General features: G+C 40.0%; 1 protein-coding gene across 1 annotated transcript; it reads right to left on the bottom strand.

Moving 5' to 3' along the window:
- Positions 1 to 2,070: 2,070 nt before the first annotated feature.
- LOC136679413 (G-protein coupled receptor family C group 6 member A-like) lies at positions 2,071 to 10,490 on the bottom strand. Its single transcript, XM_066657920.1, has 8 exons — positions 10,296 to 10,490; positions 9,885 to 10,173; positions 9,036 to 9,427; positions 7,824 to 8,092; positions 6,425 to 6,531; positions 5,430 to 5,621; positions 5,152 to 5,275; positions 2,071 to 4,172 (listed from the first exon to the last, which is right to left on the bottom strand). Exons 1-8 carry the CDS (start codon positions 10,460 to 10,462, stop codon positions 3,076 to 3,078), a joined length of 2,637 nt encoding a protein of 878 aa, XP_066514017.1. The 5' UTR covers positions 10,463 to 10,490; the 3' UTR covers positions 2,071 to 3,075.
- Positions 10,491 to 17,447: the final 6,957 nt, after the last annotated feature.

The raw sequence follows: 17,447 nt of genomic DNA, 5'->3' as shown, positions 1-17,447 counted from the left end.
ACAACACAAACACCCTCCTAATCATTTCTGAGCTGGAAGAACATGCTGAGAGCGTGAAGGTCATATACTCATCACCGGATCTCACATTTCATGCTCCATCTCTCATGACCACTGAAACCTCTGCTGTCCTCAGGGTAAATATTACCACGTTACACACTGCTCCACCAAGACATTTGGATGAAAACTTTTAACTTTTACGCAACGACAGGGTTGGACTTGGACAGATTTACAAATTTCGTGGCCAACAATCTGATCAGTTTTGATGTGTTTATCATAGGCTTATGGTAATGTTGTGTAAGGCTGTACTTTTTAGAGGATTATGTTTTTATTCAGGAAATCCAAGCTTGGGTATAACGTTTTTTTTCTCTGGGCCAAAGTAAATATGAAATGTCCAGATCGTTACTGTTTCAAAGGCCAAAACCAACTGCTTTACTCACATCCATTCTTACTTCAAAATGACAGAGAGAGTGGGCCCTGGACTGGCCTTCCTTCTGTCTCCTATGAAACTACACAGAATACAATAACATCAAAACATCAAGAGTATCATTAAAGGAACACTACGTAATATTTTTACCTTTAAATAACATTTTCAAAGTCATTGTGAGGCTTCACCGACCTGAGAACAGAGCCATTGTTATTTCTACTCTAGGCTCAACACTGGAGAAACTGCACTATGTAACATTTGGAGGACAGAGAACAGTGCTGTAAAAATGATTTACACTAAGGGGAGCCCCAGGAGCCAAAGACGCTAGTCTTACATAGTGTTCCTTTAAGTGACGTTAAAAAGAAAGGTGTCCTTAATGATACATGATGTAGACACCAAATTTGGAATGAGGGTAAATTTAAAAATAAACAAACAAAAAAGATAATAATGTAAAACTTCATACATTTTTAAGAAAAAAAGGAAAAAACTGATGAAAAATTAAGAAAAATATTAAATACTTTTTTATATTTATGGCGCAGCAGGTAGTATCACAGTCACACAGCTCCAGGGGCCTGGAGGTTGTGGGTTCGATTCCCGCTCTGGGTGACTGTCTGTGAGGAGTGTGGTGTGTTCTCCCTGTGTCTGCGTGGGTTTCTTCCGGGTGACTGTCCGTGAGGAGTGTGGTGTGTTCTCCCTGTGTCTGTGTGGGTTTCCTCCGGGTAACTGTCTGTGAGGAGTTGGTGTGTTCTCCCTGTGTCTGTGTGGGTTTCCTCCAGGTGACTGTCTGTGAGGAGTTGGTGTGTTCTCCCTGTGTCTGCGTGGGTTTCCTCCGGGTGCTCCGGTTTCCTCCCACAGTCCAAAAACACACGTTGCAGGTGGATTGGCGACTCAAAAGTGTCCGTAGGTGTGTGTGTGTGTCTGTGTTGCCCTGAGAAGGACTGGCGCCCCCTCCAGGGTGTATTCCCGCCTTGCGCCCAATGATTCCAGGTAGGCTCTGGACCCACCGCGACCCTGAAGTGGATAAGGGTTACAGATAATGAATGAATGAATGTTTTCTGTTAAACATTGTTTAAACAAAATTTACATTTATACAACTCAAAACACACACCACCAACACCACGTCAGTGTCATTGCAGCGCTCGCTGAGAACGATCCACCACTAAACCATACCTGCGCTGTGGGGTCCTGAGCGCTGAAGAACAGGGGGAAAAGGGGAGAAAAGTATTCAGAGCAATGATGGACTACAGTTTGTAATTGTAGAGCTACAGAGTGCATCCGTGTGGTCAGTGGAACCCAGAGAGTGAGCAGCGAGAGTGTAGAAACAAGAAGGAAGTCATAAAATATGTTATGAATGTTGACAGATTAATAACATACTTGTGAAAGAGAAGAGAGGAAACTGTTTTCTTGCTGAGAGAACACAATGGGCTTCAGTGTGTGTGTGTGTGTGTGTGTGTGTGTGTCATTGTTTAGAGGAACACCATGGGCAGTATGTGTCGTCTTTCTTGTGTTGTCTCAAAAAAACTGTTCAGCTCAAAGCCAAGAAAGTGTCTCAGTTTCTGGAATTTCTTTATTAAACGTGACAGCAGCTTAGAGGGAGGCTTGGAGTGGTCAGAGAAGGGAGATAACGTGCTCAGCTTCACTGGAGATTGTATATTTTTATATAATATTATATATTTTCTATAAACCTTTCAGTAATTTCTGGATCTTGATATGAAGAGCTGATCAGAATTTTAATCTGGAAAATACACGCTGTGACAAAAGATAAACAGAACATATAAAGTCCCTGATGAAGCAGTAAGTAATGAAGTAGAGTGGTGGTGGTGTGTTAGTGTGTGTTGTGCTGGTGCGAGTGGATCAGACACAGCAGTGCTGCTGGAGATTTTAAACCCCTCAGTGTCACAGCTGGATTGAGAACAGTCCACCGACCAAAAACATCCAGCCGACAGCGTCCTGTGTCACTGATGAAGGACTAGAGGACGACCAACACACACCGTGCAGCGACAGATGAGCTACTGTCTCTGACTTTACATCTACAAGGTGGACCAACGAGGGAGGAGTGTCTCACAGAGTGGACAGTGAGTGGACACAGGGTTTAAAAACTCCAGCAGCACTGCTGTGTCTGATCCACTCTACATCAGCACAACACACACTAACACACCACCACCACGTCAGTGTCACTGCAGCGCTGAGAATGATCCACCACCACATCACACCCGTTCTGTGGGGGTCCTGAGCGCTGAACAGAGTGGAATGGGGGCAAACAAAGTATGCAGAGCAACAGGTGCACTTAAGTTTATAACTCTGGAACAAGAAAGTGCTTCTGTGTGGTCAGTGGAGCAATGGACAGTGAGTGTAGAAACAAGGAGGTGGTTCTTTTTTTTGCTCTGGGTATCCTACCCTCCTCCAAAAGTTACATAGTGCATTTTCTGCAGTGCTGAACCCAGACTAGCAATGGCAGAGGCTCCATTCTCAATATCCCAGTATAGTTAATCATCACAGTGATTTTCGAAGCTGTAATCTTAAGGTAAAATTACTACCTAGTGTTCCTTTAAAACACTGTGGTCAGTCACTTTGCCAAATAATTCCTTTAAGGGCAGAAAGGCACGTGTTCCTGAGCTGATGATGGACAGTCTATAAAGTTTCTTAGCTTTTCAGATGCTTAATGACCTTTTATGCTTGAGCTTGAGTTTTTCTGTGATCGTGAAAAGTGGCGGTGTGAATTCTGGTGTCTTTTTGGACTCTGTATTCTCAGGAAAGAGGTGAGGGAGGCTGGATATAGTGTAGGAGCTTTCTAGGCTCTTGTACACTTCAGGTGAGAGCAGGTCACCTAAGCTGGCAGTGGTCTTTTTGGAGTATTCGTACACATTCTTCATGAATTCGTCCCGGGTGTTGTGCATCTTCCTGAAGATGATGGCGTAGCACTTGGGGAAGAAGTGGCAACTGAGGATGCCATAGTTGGAAATGAGTATGACCACCATCTCCACAGCAGGAAGGTACATCCCAGTGGTGGTCACATAGATCGGGATGAAGATGACCCAGGCCATGAGGTAGATCAGCATCCCGAAGGTGATGAACTTGGATTCGTTGTATTTCTGTGGGAGTTTGCGGCCTTGGAAGGCGAAGATGAAGCAGATCAGTGCCAGCAGGGCTGTGAAACCCAAAACGACACCAAATGCCACATAAGAACCTTCGTGACACTCTTCTAGGATGGAGTTGGTGTTGATTATGTATGTCCTGTGAGGGCTAAAGTGCACGAGCCACCAAGTACAGTTGGCTCCTTGCACTAATACACACAAACAGATAATAACATAGGGCTTATAAAACTTGTTCTGATGACTTTGGTGCATTAGCTTCATCTGGAATGCCAGCAGGATCTTCAGAGACTTCACCAGAATACAGGACACACACAGAGTGAAACTCAGTGCGTAAAGGACCTGCCTTATTTTGCACTGGACGTTCGTGGGCCTCCCCACAAAGAACACCGAGCTCGCGAAGCTGCCCACCAGAGAGAAGAGGATCAACTGACACAGGGGTCCCCCAGCTGCCTTCACCACCGGAGAGTTGCGGTGCCACAGGAACAGAAACGACACGAAACCCACCACCACCACTCCCACAGCTGCCAGAGACAACAGGAGCAGGGCAAAGGTATCGGTCCAGGAGAAGAACTCCACAGTCTTGGGCTTACAGAATGAACTCCCAGGCTCCGCCCACTCCAGGTCACTGTCACAGCTGTAGCACTGGTCCATGTCTGAGAGGAAATATACATCAGTTTAAATCCAGATGTTGCGGTCTAAAATAAGCTCAGCACACTTACCTCTGAATCTCTTATGAGAAGAAATAGTGTTAGATATGAGAACAACATTAATCACAGATTACTGAGATGTTAAAGAGGAGCAACAGAGGTATTAAGGAGAATCTAGAGAGACAAGGAGACACGAGAACTATTAAAAGGAAAGTACAGAGTCATTAATGAGACACTAGAGAAATATTAAATAGGAACAACAGAGATATTAAAGCGACATTAAATAAATATGAATGAATCACATTAGAGACATTAATGAGTAATTATTAAGGAAACACTAGAGTGATATTAAGGAGACATTAGAAAGATATTAAGGAGAATGTATGGAGATGTTAAGGAGACATTAGAAAGATATTAAGGAGAATGTATGGAGATGTTAAGGAGACACTAGAGAGATATTAAGGAGACATTAGAAAGATATTAAGGAGAATGTATGGAGATGTTAAGGAAACACTAGAGTGATATTAAGGAGACATTAGAAAGATATTAAGGAGAATGTATGGAGATGTTAAGGAGACACTAGAGAGATATTAAGGAGACATTAGAAAGATATTAAGGAGAATGTACTGAGACATTCAGGATATTCTAGAAAGAATTTAAAGATAAACTACACAGATAATAATGAGACACTAGAGAGATATTAAGGAGAATGTAGGGAGATGTTAAAGAGATACTAGAAAGATTTTAAGGAGAAGCTACACAGATAATAACGAGACACTAGAGAGATATTAAGAAGAATGTACAGAGACATTAAGGAGATACTAGAAAGATTTTAAAGAGAAACCACAGTTATTTAGTAGACACTAGAACATTACAGATACAGTTAGATAGAACCACAGACATAGTAAGGAGACAGACACTAGGTAAATATTAAAGAGAAACTATAGAGTTATTAAGGAGACGTGACAGAGATATCAAGACTCACCTGAACTGTTGGTGAACTGATTCGGAGCACAGTCGATACAGTCGTAGCAGCAGATGTGCTGACCCTCCGTGGTTTTCTTAAACTGACCAGGGTTACAGCTGTCCGAACACTTTGATGTTAGGTTCTGAGACAGATTGGAAATATTAGGACAAGGAGGGACATGAGATGTTTAACACATATTTACATCTATACAGTGGGATGATAAATCCTTCAAATGTAATAATAATAATAATAATAATAATAATAATAATAATAATACACTAATGCTGTTTACTCACTAGGTGCAGGTCAGTGACCGTCAGGCTGTTGTTCTGCTGGTTGTAAACAGACACTACGTTCACTGTCCTAATGCTTTGTCCACTTGAGTTCCACATAGAGATGTGGTAACCCAGGTTTATATCTCCATTCTCATCAAAGGTGTACGTAAAGCCGTCCATTTCAAAAGAGCAGTTCCTCAGCCCTGGCAACAGCTGGAAAACAGAGGGTTAGGATTTAAAAAAAAATAATTTAGTTCTGTTTTTCTATGTTGTGATGTTGTGTGTCTAAAGATTACAAATAAGTTTTAAAGCATTTTTAATGTGTGTGTTTTGAATGTATATTTGATTTCAGATTTTAAACATCCGCCCGCACTTTTGTCATTTTATGGTAATTGTTGTTTAGTACTAAAAATGAAAATTGTCAATTTTATTCAACAACAAACAAACTAAATATGAAGCTGTTTGAAAACATCAAATTCGAATGCATTCGTTATTCGGTATTCGTCACAGAAAATGCACTGCAGAATCATGTCCATAGATTTGTTCTTGGGGATGATATTGTATCCAAAGTATGTGTGAGTTTTGGTTCAGACCATTTATTTTTTAAAATTATTTTATTTATTTTTTAATAAAATGACCATTTTAATACTATGCAACATTTATATAATGACAAAAGGTGGACGAATGTTTGAATGTTTAATTACATTTATACAATTTATACAAATAAAATAGGCTGCGAAATACAATAGGAGAATAAATCTAAAAGCACATGACTCCTTTCATTTGAAGTTAATATCAACATGTGGACTCTTTTTCAATCCAAATTTCAATCCATTTTAAATAGTAAAAATGTCATAGTTGATTGATGTTTGCGAATCAGGTGTGAGTCTAAACAGCTCGGTTTGGTGGAAGACCAGGTTATCTTTATGTATTATACCTTATTACATGAGAAATTAAAGGTAATAATATAATATGAATCTTCATACGTTCACAGAAATATATGAGATTATATTTACCTCCCATGGATAAACAGATCCAGGAACAGTACAGTTTCTGTCCGTGCATAATTTAGCCAAAGCATGAGCAATTGCGTTTACAGCCATCTCAATACTGGACACGTCCCCTGTGAAGAGGGGTGGGTAAAATTATGATATTGTATGATATTGTGATCAAAAAATGCAAGGTTTTTTATTTCTAATAATATTATGGTGCACCCACTGCTTTAACTGTTTGTACAGTCTCCTTAGAAAAATCAATGATTACTACATCAACTGCCCATGAGCTCATTTCTAATGCTCAGTGCCGAGTGTCAGTACTTTAAGTGTGTTCTCTGGAGTGATGTTACTCCACCCATTACCACTGGGATGAGGTGTGATAGAGAACTCCATCAGTACCTGACGTCACTAAAGTTTTTGTGGCTGAATACCATCAAATCTTCACAGCAATGTCCCAACATATAGTCTAAAGCCTTCCATCTCAGTAGAGGCTGTTACTGCAGTAAAGGGAAAGCCTCCCGAGCAATACATTTCATTTCTGAAGATATTTAATGATAGTGGAATTAAAGAAACACTAGGTAGTAGTTTTACTTTAGAATTGCAGCTTCAACATCATTGTGATGCTCCACTGAGATATAACAGGGAGAATAGAGCCTCTGTTGTTGCTACTCTGGGCTCAGCAGTGCAGAAACTACACTATGGTACTATAGAAGTAGCATAGGAAATCAGCCCAGTACCCACCCCCTCACCCTTGATTTCAGGACAATGTTGTAAAAGTGCACTTAGTAACTGTAGGGAGAGCCCAAAACAACAATACTAATGCTGTTGTAATTAATGCATTAACTAATGTTAATGCACACAGGAATTTAATGTATTGATTTTATAAAACAAATGAAAGGCTTCACTATCCTCCCATAATTAAATCTTTTTACAGAATCTGGTGACGTGTTAGCAGATTTATCTTGCAATGTAAACACAGCGCCACAACTGAAGAGTTCAGAAGGTAGATTACCTTTTATTATGGTTGAAATATGTATTAAAAATCATAGCTACATAGATATTAAAAATATCACACTACAAATTTATCTCTCTTAAAAATACAAGGAAGTACTAGCATTTTAATTTTATTTTTGTGATTACATTTTATAATCGATAGAAAATACTAATATAAATTTAATTCCCTTGTGTTGACCTAACATTGATTACATTTATTTTACATTTAAATATACATTATTAAAAACAGTCTTAAAAAGGATACGTGATTATTCGTAACAAACGTATTAGTTTGCGATTGATTAGTTAATTCTTGCTCATCAGCACTAAAAAATACCAAACACTACAATGTTCCTTTCACTAAACATATTCATACATATCAAGAAAATGTCATGTGTCAAGATGTTATAGTTTCTCCCAAGCTTACCTGCATTTATGCTGTTAGTCAGCAAATCTGCCACTGTGTAAACCTGTCCCATGTTTTTATAAGCCAAAGTGGAGAGCTCTCGGAGGAAGCTGTTCCTCTGAACTTCTCTGGTGAAGTCCATGTTCATTATAAAATCCTGAAAAGACGAGATATCTCTGCTCTCGAAGGAAAAGCCCACGACCCATCCGATTCTGTTCAGTTCCTCATGAGTGATCACATATTGAGACGTTGACCAATTATCACTAGCCACCCACAGCCTCTGCTCAGGACTGTAGAGAGTGTAGACACAAATTACATATCAAATTATGTACGTACTTTCAGGTTTCCTACTGGGAAAATCAGTTGTTCTGGTGTAAAGAGATAGCACAATAACAATATGTACAGTGCCTGAAGATGAATTTAAAATAATATGTAAACAATGAAAAAAACAATATAATCAGTTATTAATAACTGTTGAACTTGTAGTTAAATATCACTAAGATGCAACAAATACGTTCTTAGCAACCACCTGGAATACCCGAAAGCCATGGGTTGCAGCTGATGCCACTGTGTAGATTAGCTGCCATATTTGGTACCTACTCATTATTAAAAACACTACTCAAATAAAAACTGTGTTGTTCAAATGTTTCTGTTGTTTCTTTCAACACTTTTGATCCTCAACTTTTAAATGTTAAAATGTAAGAAATATAAGTATGGCTCTGTGACTCATTTACAGAGGTCTGGTCATTTCTGTCAGTTAGTAGATGCTCTGTGTCCCAAATCGTACTATACTCCATACATAGGGCATATCACAGATTATAAAAATAATAATATTGCACCCGGATTTAGTCACAAGAGCAAACAAATGCACTGAAGTCTAATGCATTAATTGTTTTACATCCTATGATGAAAATGCTAATCTGGCTAACAGAGTATAACTCTGTTTTTTCTCCTCATTATGGAGCACTGCGGAATCCTTTATCCCACTGACACAAAGAGGCGGTGGGCTTCTGTGCTTCCGAGTGCTGTGAGACTATCTCCAGATCTGATCTGAAACCAAACCATTTGTCCCCAAAATGTCACCCATGCCAAAAAAAAACAAACAAAAAAAAAAAACACGACACCTGAACAACTACCTGGAACACCATAGCAAATGACAAGCAACACTTAAGCTATGAATCCTATTATTAAAAAAGTTTTTGGAACTATTATCAAATCCAGTGCTGTACCCACCTCTGTGATCTGTTCAGAAGTGCCTTGAAAAGGCACCTCATGTGCTCTGGTTTGGTGAAGGAGACTACAACCCTGACCTTGGTATTGCCGTCTAAGGTCTCAATGGCCCGATTGACTGCAGATTCAAGCCTCTTTTCATTTGTCACAGAGTCAGGAAGAACTTCTCTGAAGGCCACACAGATTCCAGCCTGAAAAGCCTGAGACAGAAAACTCTCCAGAGCTGATCGGCCATAATCCCCATCGGTGGTGACCACTCCAATCCATGTCCATTCATTCTTTTGGAGAAGCTTGACCATAGCACTGGTCTGGTGCATGTCACTGGGGACGGTTCGAGAGAAGGCAGGAAAACGACTTTTATCGCTCAGAATATCAGCAGTGGATGCATAACTGACCTGTGAGTTGGATATATCAACAAATATATTAATATTTGGTAGCAGCTTGCAGAGTGGGGTATGTCCCAAAATTTAAATCATGAAACAATTAATAAGTTTTGTTGGTAGTTTCTGTATATATAAATATAAAAACATGTAAATACACACTCAGTGTGAAAGAATTTTTCTTGTTGAGTCCCACAAGGTTCCAATTTATGGCCTCTGTCTTTTATTTCATTTTAAAACATTTTCTGAACCTATGCCCTTATATATATATATATATATATATATATATATATATATATATATATATATATATATATATATATATATATATAGAAACACAGGGCTTCCTCAGAAAACAGTACACTCTCTAAAACCATACACAATTCAACTATATATAGGATATATATTTAAGTTTTTACTTGGCTTTATTAAATACAGGAGCCTTTCTCTTGAGGCCACTGTGAGACGGTACCTGGGGAATTAGATACAGGCTCAGTTCTCTGGCCACTGAGATGGACATCTCTGAGTTATAAGCTCCGATTATGGCTGTGGTGGGTTGGGAACATTCAGATATGTTGGGAGGGCAGTAGTTCTCAGGGGTGAAGTCCTCTGTGACTCTCAGAGCGGTCGTAACGTCCGAACATGTGTCGTGGATCCTGTAGCCCAGAGTGATGCCCAGATCGGTCAGAACGGGAGATGTATTCAGCGTCTCCACAGCATGGATCATGGCCAGGGACTGGATCAGACCGGATATACTGAAGCTGTGGTCAATCAGAGATAAATATAACCATTAATAAACAAGGAAATAAACTCAGCAAATTATAACTTAGCTCATGTACACCTGGAGTAAGAGACAGTGAGGAGAGCAACCTCTGGTACTCACCCAGTGCAGATGAATTCTTGAGGCTGGGAAAGACGGCTGGGTTTCAGCACACCTGCGTGGATGGGGAACAGCCCCCCAATGATGAAGTTTCCAGGTGATGATGCTCCAGGTCGTCTCATGTCTTTCAGAGAAACATTGCTAAACTGCTCTGAGAGGGTCAGAAGCATCAGGACTGTCAAAAATGATGGGTAACCCATAGCAACCACTCACATCTACTCTCTACTCTCACTTGAGTCTCACTGGAGTCTCACCTGACTCACTCACCTATCCAACTGAGTGCTTCTCCACTTAATGACTCCACCTCTTCATCGGCACAAACCCTGAGGAGGTCTCTCTCTCTCTCTCTCTCTCTCTCTCTCTCTCTCTCTCTCTCTCTCTCTCTGTCTCTCTCTCTCACACACACACACAAACACACCTCATATCCCATAAAGAGTCTTCCGTTTCACACTGACACAAAGATTAAACTGGTTTTAATTTGAAGTGCTTTGAGCTTCAGCATTTCATTAATGAATCATATTTTTATATTTGTCTATTTTTATTGTTTAAGCTTTGTCCACGGAGATCCTGGGTCTTGGCTTTGATTAACGCCTCGGGTCATGGTCTGTGAGGTGTTTGGCATGTTTCCTCTGTCTCTAAATGGGTTTCCTCCCGTAGTCAATAACACAGTATGTGGATAGGATCCGGATCCACTGTGACCCTGATCAGGACGAATGAATGAATGAATGAATAAATGGATATGTACCTGTTGGGTGTCTGAAGGTCACATTAGATTAAATACATTTCTAGACATCTAACACCTAACATACTTTAGCTTTATAATATTTTGGCTTAATATATATTCTTAAAAATGCTCAGTATTTGTTCCACAGAAAAATGCAGTGAAGATTGTGCCTATGCACAAATAATAATCATAATTATTATTATTACTATTTATCTTGGGGTCCTCATGAAGTTTTCTGAGACAGGACCAAGGCTTATGGCTGCTGCAGTGCAAACAATGAGTTCTCTGCAAAATGTGAAACAGATAGAGGTTTTATGAGACGGTATTGGGTCACGCTGTGTGTGTTATGGAATTATATCTATATAGAATAATAGAGGAGAATATAGAATAAACGTGGAAAATAACACTTTTGTGAGCAGTGATGACCAAACCATATTTTATACATTACATTTGGAACAAATGTGTATACAACTTATATAGGTTAAGTCTGCAGCGCCCCTGTGTGGCTGTTCAAGATTATTGCATATGCATTTAGTGTGTGTGTGTGTGTGTGTGTGTTAGCTTTACCCATGAGAAATGTGTATTGTGAATGTAATTGTGTTTTATATGATATTTTATGTTATAGGTCAACTCTAAATAAAGTATTAACGTGTGTGAAATGTAAAAATGTGTGGTTCCCAAAGGAGTGAGGTGGGGAATTGCTCGAGGGAGCATCAAGGCAAAAGAATGAAATTCATAAAGCATAACACCAGCAATTCCAGTGATAAAAGAGATTTGTCACTTCATTACCCTTCTTTTAATATGATTTTGAAGTGGTTCAATTTTTAAATATAAATTCCAATGGAGATTGGAAGCAAAAGACCGTGTTGTGTGTTGTGTGTGAAGCACTGATGAGTGAAGGTGAAGGAAAGGAGTAAGTGTTGTTGAATAACGTAGAGGTAAATGTTCACAACATGAGTTTAAGTCTATATTATCACCACACATTGCAGGAAAACATATTTTATTCTTCAGGTGTGAAGCACCTCATGGAACTGGTTTGTAACTCACTCACATACAAACTCACTCATGTCTAGGATCTGCTCCACAAGGGGGTGCTATTCAGTGCTTTGTATCAAAGACACTATGCGTCCTTGTTCTTTCTGACTCAGTAATAGCACTCACTTCTTTCAATTTTACACACATCAGTCACACATTGTGCAAAGTGCACTTTTAACTACTTTATTGTAGATACCAGCTCATTTTCTGTGTGATAAATGTCAGATACACGCAGGGAGTGTTAGAGAAGATGGCTTGGGACCAGAAAGCTGCAGGTTTGATCCCCTTGAGAAAGAAGAATGGGGGAGTGAAAAAATTCTTCTTTTCCCACAACCCTTAACAGTGCATTCTCACTGCTTTTAGTGTGTGTGTGTGTGTGTGTGTGTGTGTGTTTTCATTCACTGCCACCTCTGTGTTAATGCAGAGGCACAGTTTTGTTTTAAAAGTACATTTACGTTTTCACATTTAACCTTCATCTGCAATTCATCAGTCAGAAAGGAAACAGAGCAAAGTCAGCGCTATAATTATTTTGTGACCACAGTTAAATGAGAAGCAGAAGAAGACAAGGGGATAGAGGTTGAGAGAAAATAACACGCGGGCTACAGGAGCATTGGACTCCTCTCTATTTTTTGCAGCAGTTGGAGTGGTGTTTGTGAACATGAATTAATAAATCACCATCAAATGCTCACAGCAATGTTCCAACTTCAACTATAAACCTTTCCTAGAAGAGTAGAAACTGTCACTGAGTGAAGAGGAACAAAGTCCTGATTAACAGCGTTTATTTCAGAGCAGTGTGTGGTGTGCCAAGCTTTTCAGCTGTAAAGTGTACTTTTGTGTGTGTGTGTGTGTGAGAACGTAAAAGATGTGTGAGACACCTGTGGTGTAAGACTCCCGGGTGTGAGGAGTCACCACACACACAGATGGTGAGAATGAAACCCACACTGCGATCTGATTGGCTGAGAGTGGGTGAACCCACTATATGGCCACCTCCAGAAGCTCCACCCCTTCTCCGTGGTCAGGTCACCAACACTGCGATTGTTCAGTAACATGGTGTGAAAGCGGATTATCAGCTGAATAAAGCTGAGTGTGTGTGTGTGTGTGTGCGTGTGTGTGTGTGTGTGTGTGTGTGTGTGTGTACTGTACAAAAGTGAAAGGGACAGAGAGAAAAGGAAATCAGTGTTCTACACACACTCCTCAGGGTCAATGGTGTCTAAAAGTAAAGCTGAATGATGGTGTGTGTGTGCCTCCAAATTTAATTTTGTCTTTTTCTGTCTGCCCCCTTTTTATTAATCTCTTCCACTCCCTTATTCTTTATTCTTCTCCTTCCTCTGTGCCTCTTCTTTCTGTTTAATTTGTTCTGTCTTTTTCTCTTTCTTATTTCTTTCTTTGTCTCTTTCTCCTCATTTATCTCTTAGTTTCCTTTCCTTTTTCTCCCTCCTCACTTTTTCTTTCTCTACATTTATCTCGCTTTATTTCTGTTTCCTTTTTTATGTCAGTCTTACACTGTCCCTTCTTGTGTTCAATCTTTCTCCTCTATCTCTCTCTCTCTTCTGTAATTCTCTTGTCTATACTGAGTTTGTGGAGGGAGAGATTTCTGTGGCCAGATATGGAGCTGAATACTGATTAAGGGTCTTAAAAAGAGACAGTTTATACACATACACACACACACACACTGACACATCAATTCTCTCTCTCTCCCTCTCAGTCAGCTGATCTCTAGGAGTGAATGGATAATTCATTTGTTTCAGTGTAAAATGCAGTCTGTGTGTGGACTAAAGACAATGGGCTGGAAATTTTCCACTGGTTTGTGTGTGGTGCAGTTCTCCTGTATGGCACCAGGGGGAGCTAATAGCCTATTCAGTTACTACTGATGCCTCTCTGATGGTGAATTTAACAGAATTACATCATGCAATGTGCACCACATGGCACCCACTGCTGCTCTCTCTCACTCTGTCTGCTCTGTCTTTTCTATAAAAAACTGCACGAAGCAGTAAATGGAAACTTTCAAAACTGTGCCTTAGATTCTGTATCTGTACATCGTCCTCTGCTCTTGCCTTTTCTGTTCTTTTTTCCTTGCTTTCTTCCTCATTTCTTTCTTTCATGTAGGTTAAGGGAGAATTACACTTATATAGATACTCCATATGGATGTATACATTACACCTACAGTAGATTTTATGATATTCCATTCTAAACTGATTTATTCCATTAATATGGAATTGGGTCTTTTTGTGGTTATAACAGCTTATACTCTCCTGAGAAGTCTTTGGGTGAGTTCCATTTCACCCCCTGCCCCTACCACTTAGCCCTACCCTGCTGTTTAGCCTACGGGTAGGTTGTCTTAATTCCTCTTGGGATAGAGGGGTAAGGCCTGGTGTAAGGGCTATATAATCATGAGATGAACTCTAAGTGGAGTGTTATGAATACTATCAGTATCTTCTCCTTTAAAAAGACTTTAACTATTTTATTTTTTATAAACTAATTTATTTTACATTTCTTAATGTAGTATCAGTGTATTAGTAAATACCTCCTTAAATGATGAAGCAATTACATTCTGGTGCCTGAGGCTAATGCAAAATTTAAGGTGGGATGGGAAGGTTTGAAAAACGTTCTGCTGAATAAGTAGCTGAATTCAGTTTCATAATACAGACGAGTTAAAGGTGGGTGATAATATATAATTGTGGAATGCTGCTGAAGGCACACGATGCCCTAAATGTATGCAGTGAGGTTGCTGCACTGTACTATTCCTCTGATATAACTGCAGACTGGCAGAACTGCTGATAATATATCAGGCTTTGGAAGCGTTGTCCCATTTTGTAGGTGAAGATTTTATCAAATACGCCTTGTTTAAAGGAGCAAGATGACACCGGAAAACGAGTGGTAGACGTTTCTTTTCTTCAAGTTTTCTATAAGATTGTGTCTGTGGGAATATTTCCACATTCATCCAGAAGTGCATTTGCGAGGTCAGACACTGATGTTGGGTGAGAGGGTCAGTCTCGTGATCTCCATTCTCGTTCGTCCCAAAGGTGTTGGATCGGGTTGAGGTAAGCTCTCTTTCTGGGCCAGTCAATTCTCACCTAACCATGCCTGTATGGACCTTGCTTTGTGCACTGGGGCACAGTCAGGATGGATCAAATAGGACCTTTCTCAAACTGTTCCCACGTAGCCAAAAATGTCTATGATCCATCACTCCACAGAACATTTTCCACTGCTACAGAGTCTACATCTGGCATGCTTTTACACCAATCCAGTCAGTACTTGGCATTTGGTTTGGTCATGAATAGCTTGCATGTGGTCGCTTGGCCATGGAAACCCCTGTCTTAAAGATCCCAGCCCACAGTTTATGCTCTGATGTTAATGCCAGAGGATGTTTGGAATTCTTATGTTAATGAGTCAGCAGAGCATTGGAGACTCATACACAGCATTCAGCATTCGGAAACATTGCTTTGTAACTTTATGTGGTCTGCTACTTTGTGGCTGAGTTGCTGTGGTTCCTAAATGTTTCCAATCTTCAGTAATACCACTAAAAGTGATTGTGTAGTATGTAGGAGGGATAACATTTCACAAACTGACTTGTTGCATCTTTGGCGTTTTATTAGAGCACTACGCTTCAATTCAGTGAGTTCTTTAGGTATGACCCATTCCTTTATGTGTGGGTGTTTGACTTATACACCTGTGGCTGTGGGAAACACCTGAATTCAATAATAAGGTGTGTCTATATAGTGTAGACTAGGTGAGAACAATCCTGACTTGGGCCTTAAGCTATCCTGCTAAACAGACAAGCCCAGCTGTGTGAAATACGGCAACATTACAGAGAAGCCAGACACTACAGGCTTCATCGGGTTAGCTTTAGCATGTCTGGCAACTGAAAACATTTTACAGCTGTGCACTTTGTCGGGTTCATTTTCTTTTAATTCCTCTCTATTTTCTTTTCTTTCTTTCCTTTTACTGAGCTCGGCAGAAAGCTAGGCCTTGGCCCTTGTCAGTGTGTGGTCAGATTTTAAAGTCTCTTGTTCTGTTTTATTGGCATGAGTGTCTTTTTAATAAACAGTTTCACTTCTAATGATCTCTTGAAAAGAAAAGTGAAATCTCATTAACACCAAAGCTATCAGACCAATGGTTTTTTTGGACCAGTTGTTTCTCTGGCTGCTGTTCATGAAATAAATGTGAACATTGTTTTAAAGTTAAACACATGGAGAGGGATTAAACGGGGTGACATTTTATTTCAACACACCATTTTTGTAGATTAACTGATCAAAATGTCACTTTCATGTTAATGACATTTACTGTTTTAATGAAGAAGGTGAAGCACCTTGAAACTATGGCAAATGTCTCTAATCAGTTTTATTAATTACTAAATTCCCTTAATTATACCATGATTAATATATAAATATAACTCATATACACCTGAAAATATTACAAACTGTAGTCCATCTGTTGTTCCGCATATTATGTTTGACCCTTTTCACTCTGTTCTTCAACACTCAAGACCACCAGAGAGTATGATGTGGTGGTGGATCATTCTCAGCGCTGCAGTGACACTGACGTGGTGGTGGTGTGTTAGTGTGTGTTGTGCTGGTGTAGAGTGGATCAGACACAGCAGTGCTGCTGGAGTTTTTAAACCCTGTGTCCACTCACTGTCCACTCTGTGAGACACTCCTCCCTCGTTGGTTCACCTTGTAGATGTAAAGTCAGAGACAGTAGCTCATCTGTCGCTGCACGGTGTGTGTCAGTCGTCCTCTAGTCCTTCATCAGTGACACAGGACGCTGTCGGCTGGATGTTTTTGGTCGGTGGACTGTTCTCAGTCCAGTAGTGACACTGAGGGGTTTAAGAACTCTAACACTGCCACTCTAGTGATGAGAATCAAAGTATGCAGAGAAACAGACAGAATACTGTCTGTAGTTGTAGTAGTACAAAGTGTTCCTGTGTGGTCAGTGGAAGTGAGAGAGTGTACAGTGAGTGTGGTCATAATATTCTGATATGTCTGTGTGTGTGTGTGTGTGTGTATGTGTGTGTGTGTGTGTGTGTGTGTGTGTGTTGGGGTGTAACCTGCAGGAGTTCAATGATTGGACCTACTTTTTGTTCTCTTTGTAAATCGGACAATTGCTCAATGGGCTTTGGCCTCAAAACTGAGACAATAAACAGAGAGGACTGAGTTACTGCCGCTTTATAAAACTGCATCCATCACTCAGACCCTGGGGCCTTTCTAGACTGTGTGCTGAACTGGGGCGCACACTGAAATTACGCTAGGGGCACAACTGTACATCTGTCCGATCTAAAAAAAGCCAGTTAATCACTAAATTGTTGGTGTGATTTAATATTACCCTGTCATGGATGAGAAATGAAGAACACACTAATACATGAAGTTCACTGAAAATGTGAGAGAACTTCATTATTG

Source organism: Hoplias malabaricus, chromosome Y (genome assembly GCF_029633855.1).
Source record: "Hoplias malabaricus isolate fHopMal1 chromosome Y, fHopMal1.hap1, whole genome shotgun sequence".
Lineage (NCBI taxonomy): Eukaryota > Metazoa > Chordata > Actinopteri > Characiformes > Erythrinidae > Hoplias > Hoplias malabaricus.
The sequence above is the reverse complement of the archived record's forward strand: the minus strand, read 5'-3'. Positions and strand labels throughout refer to the sequence as shown.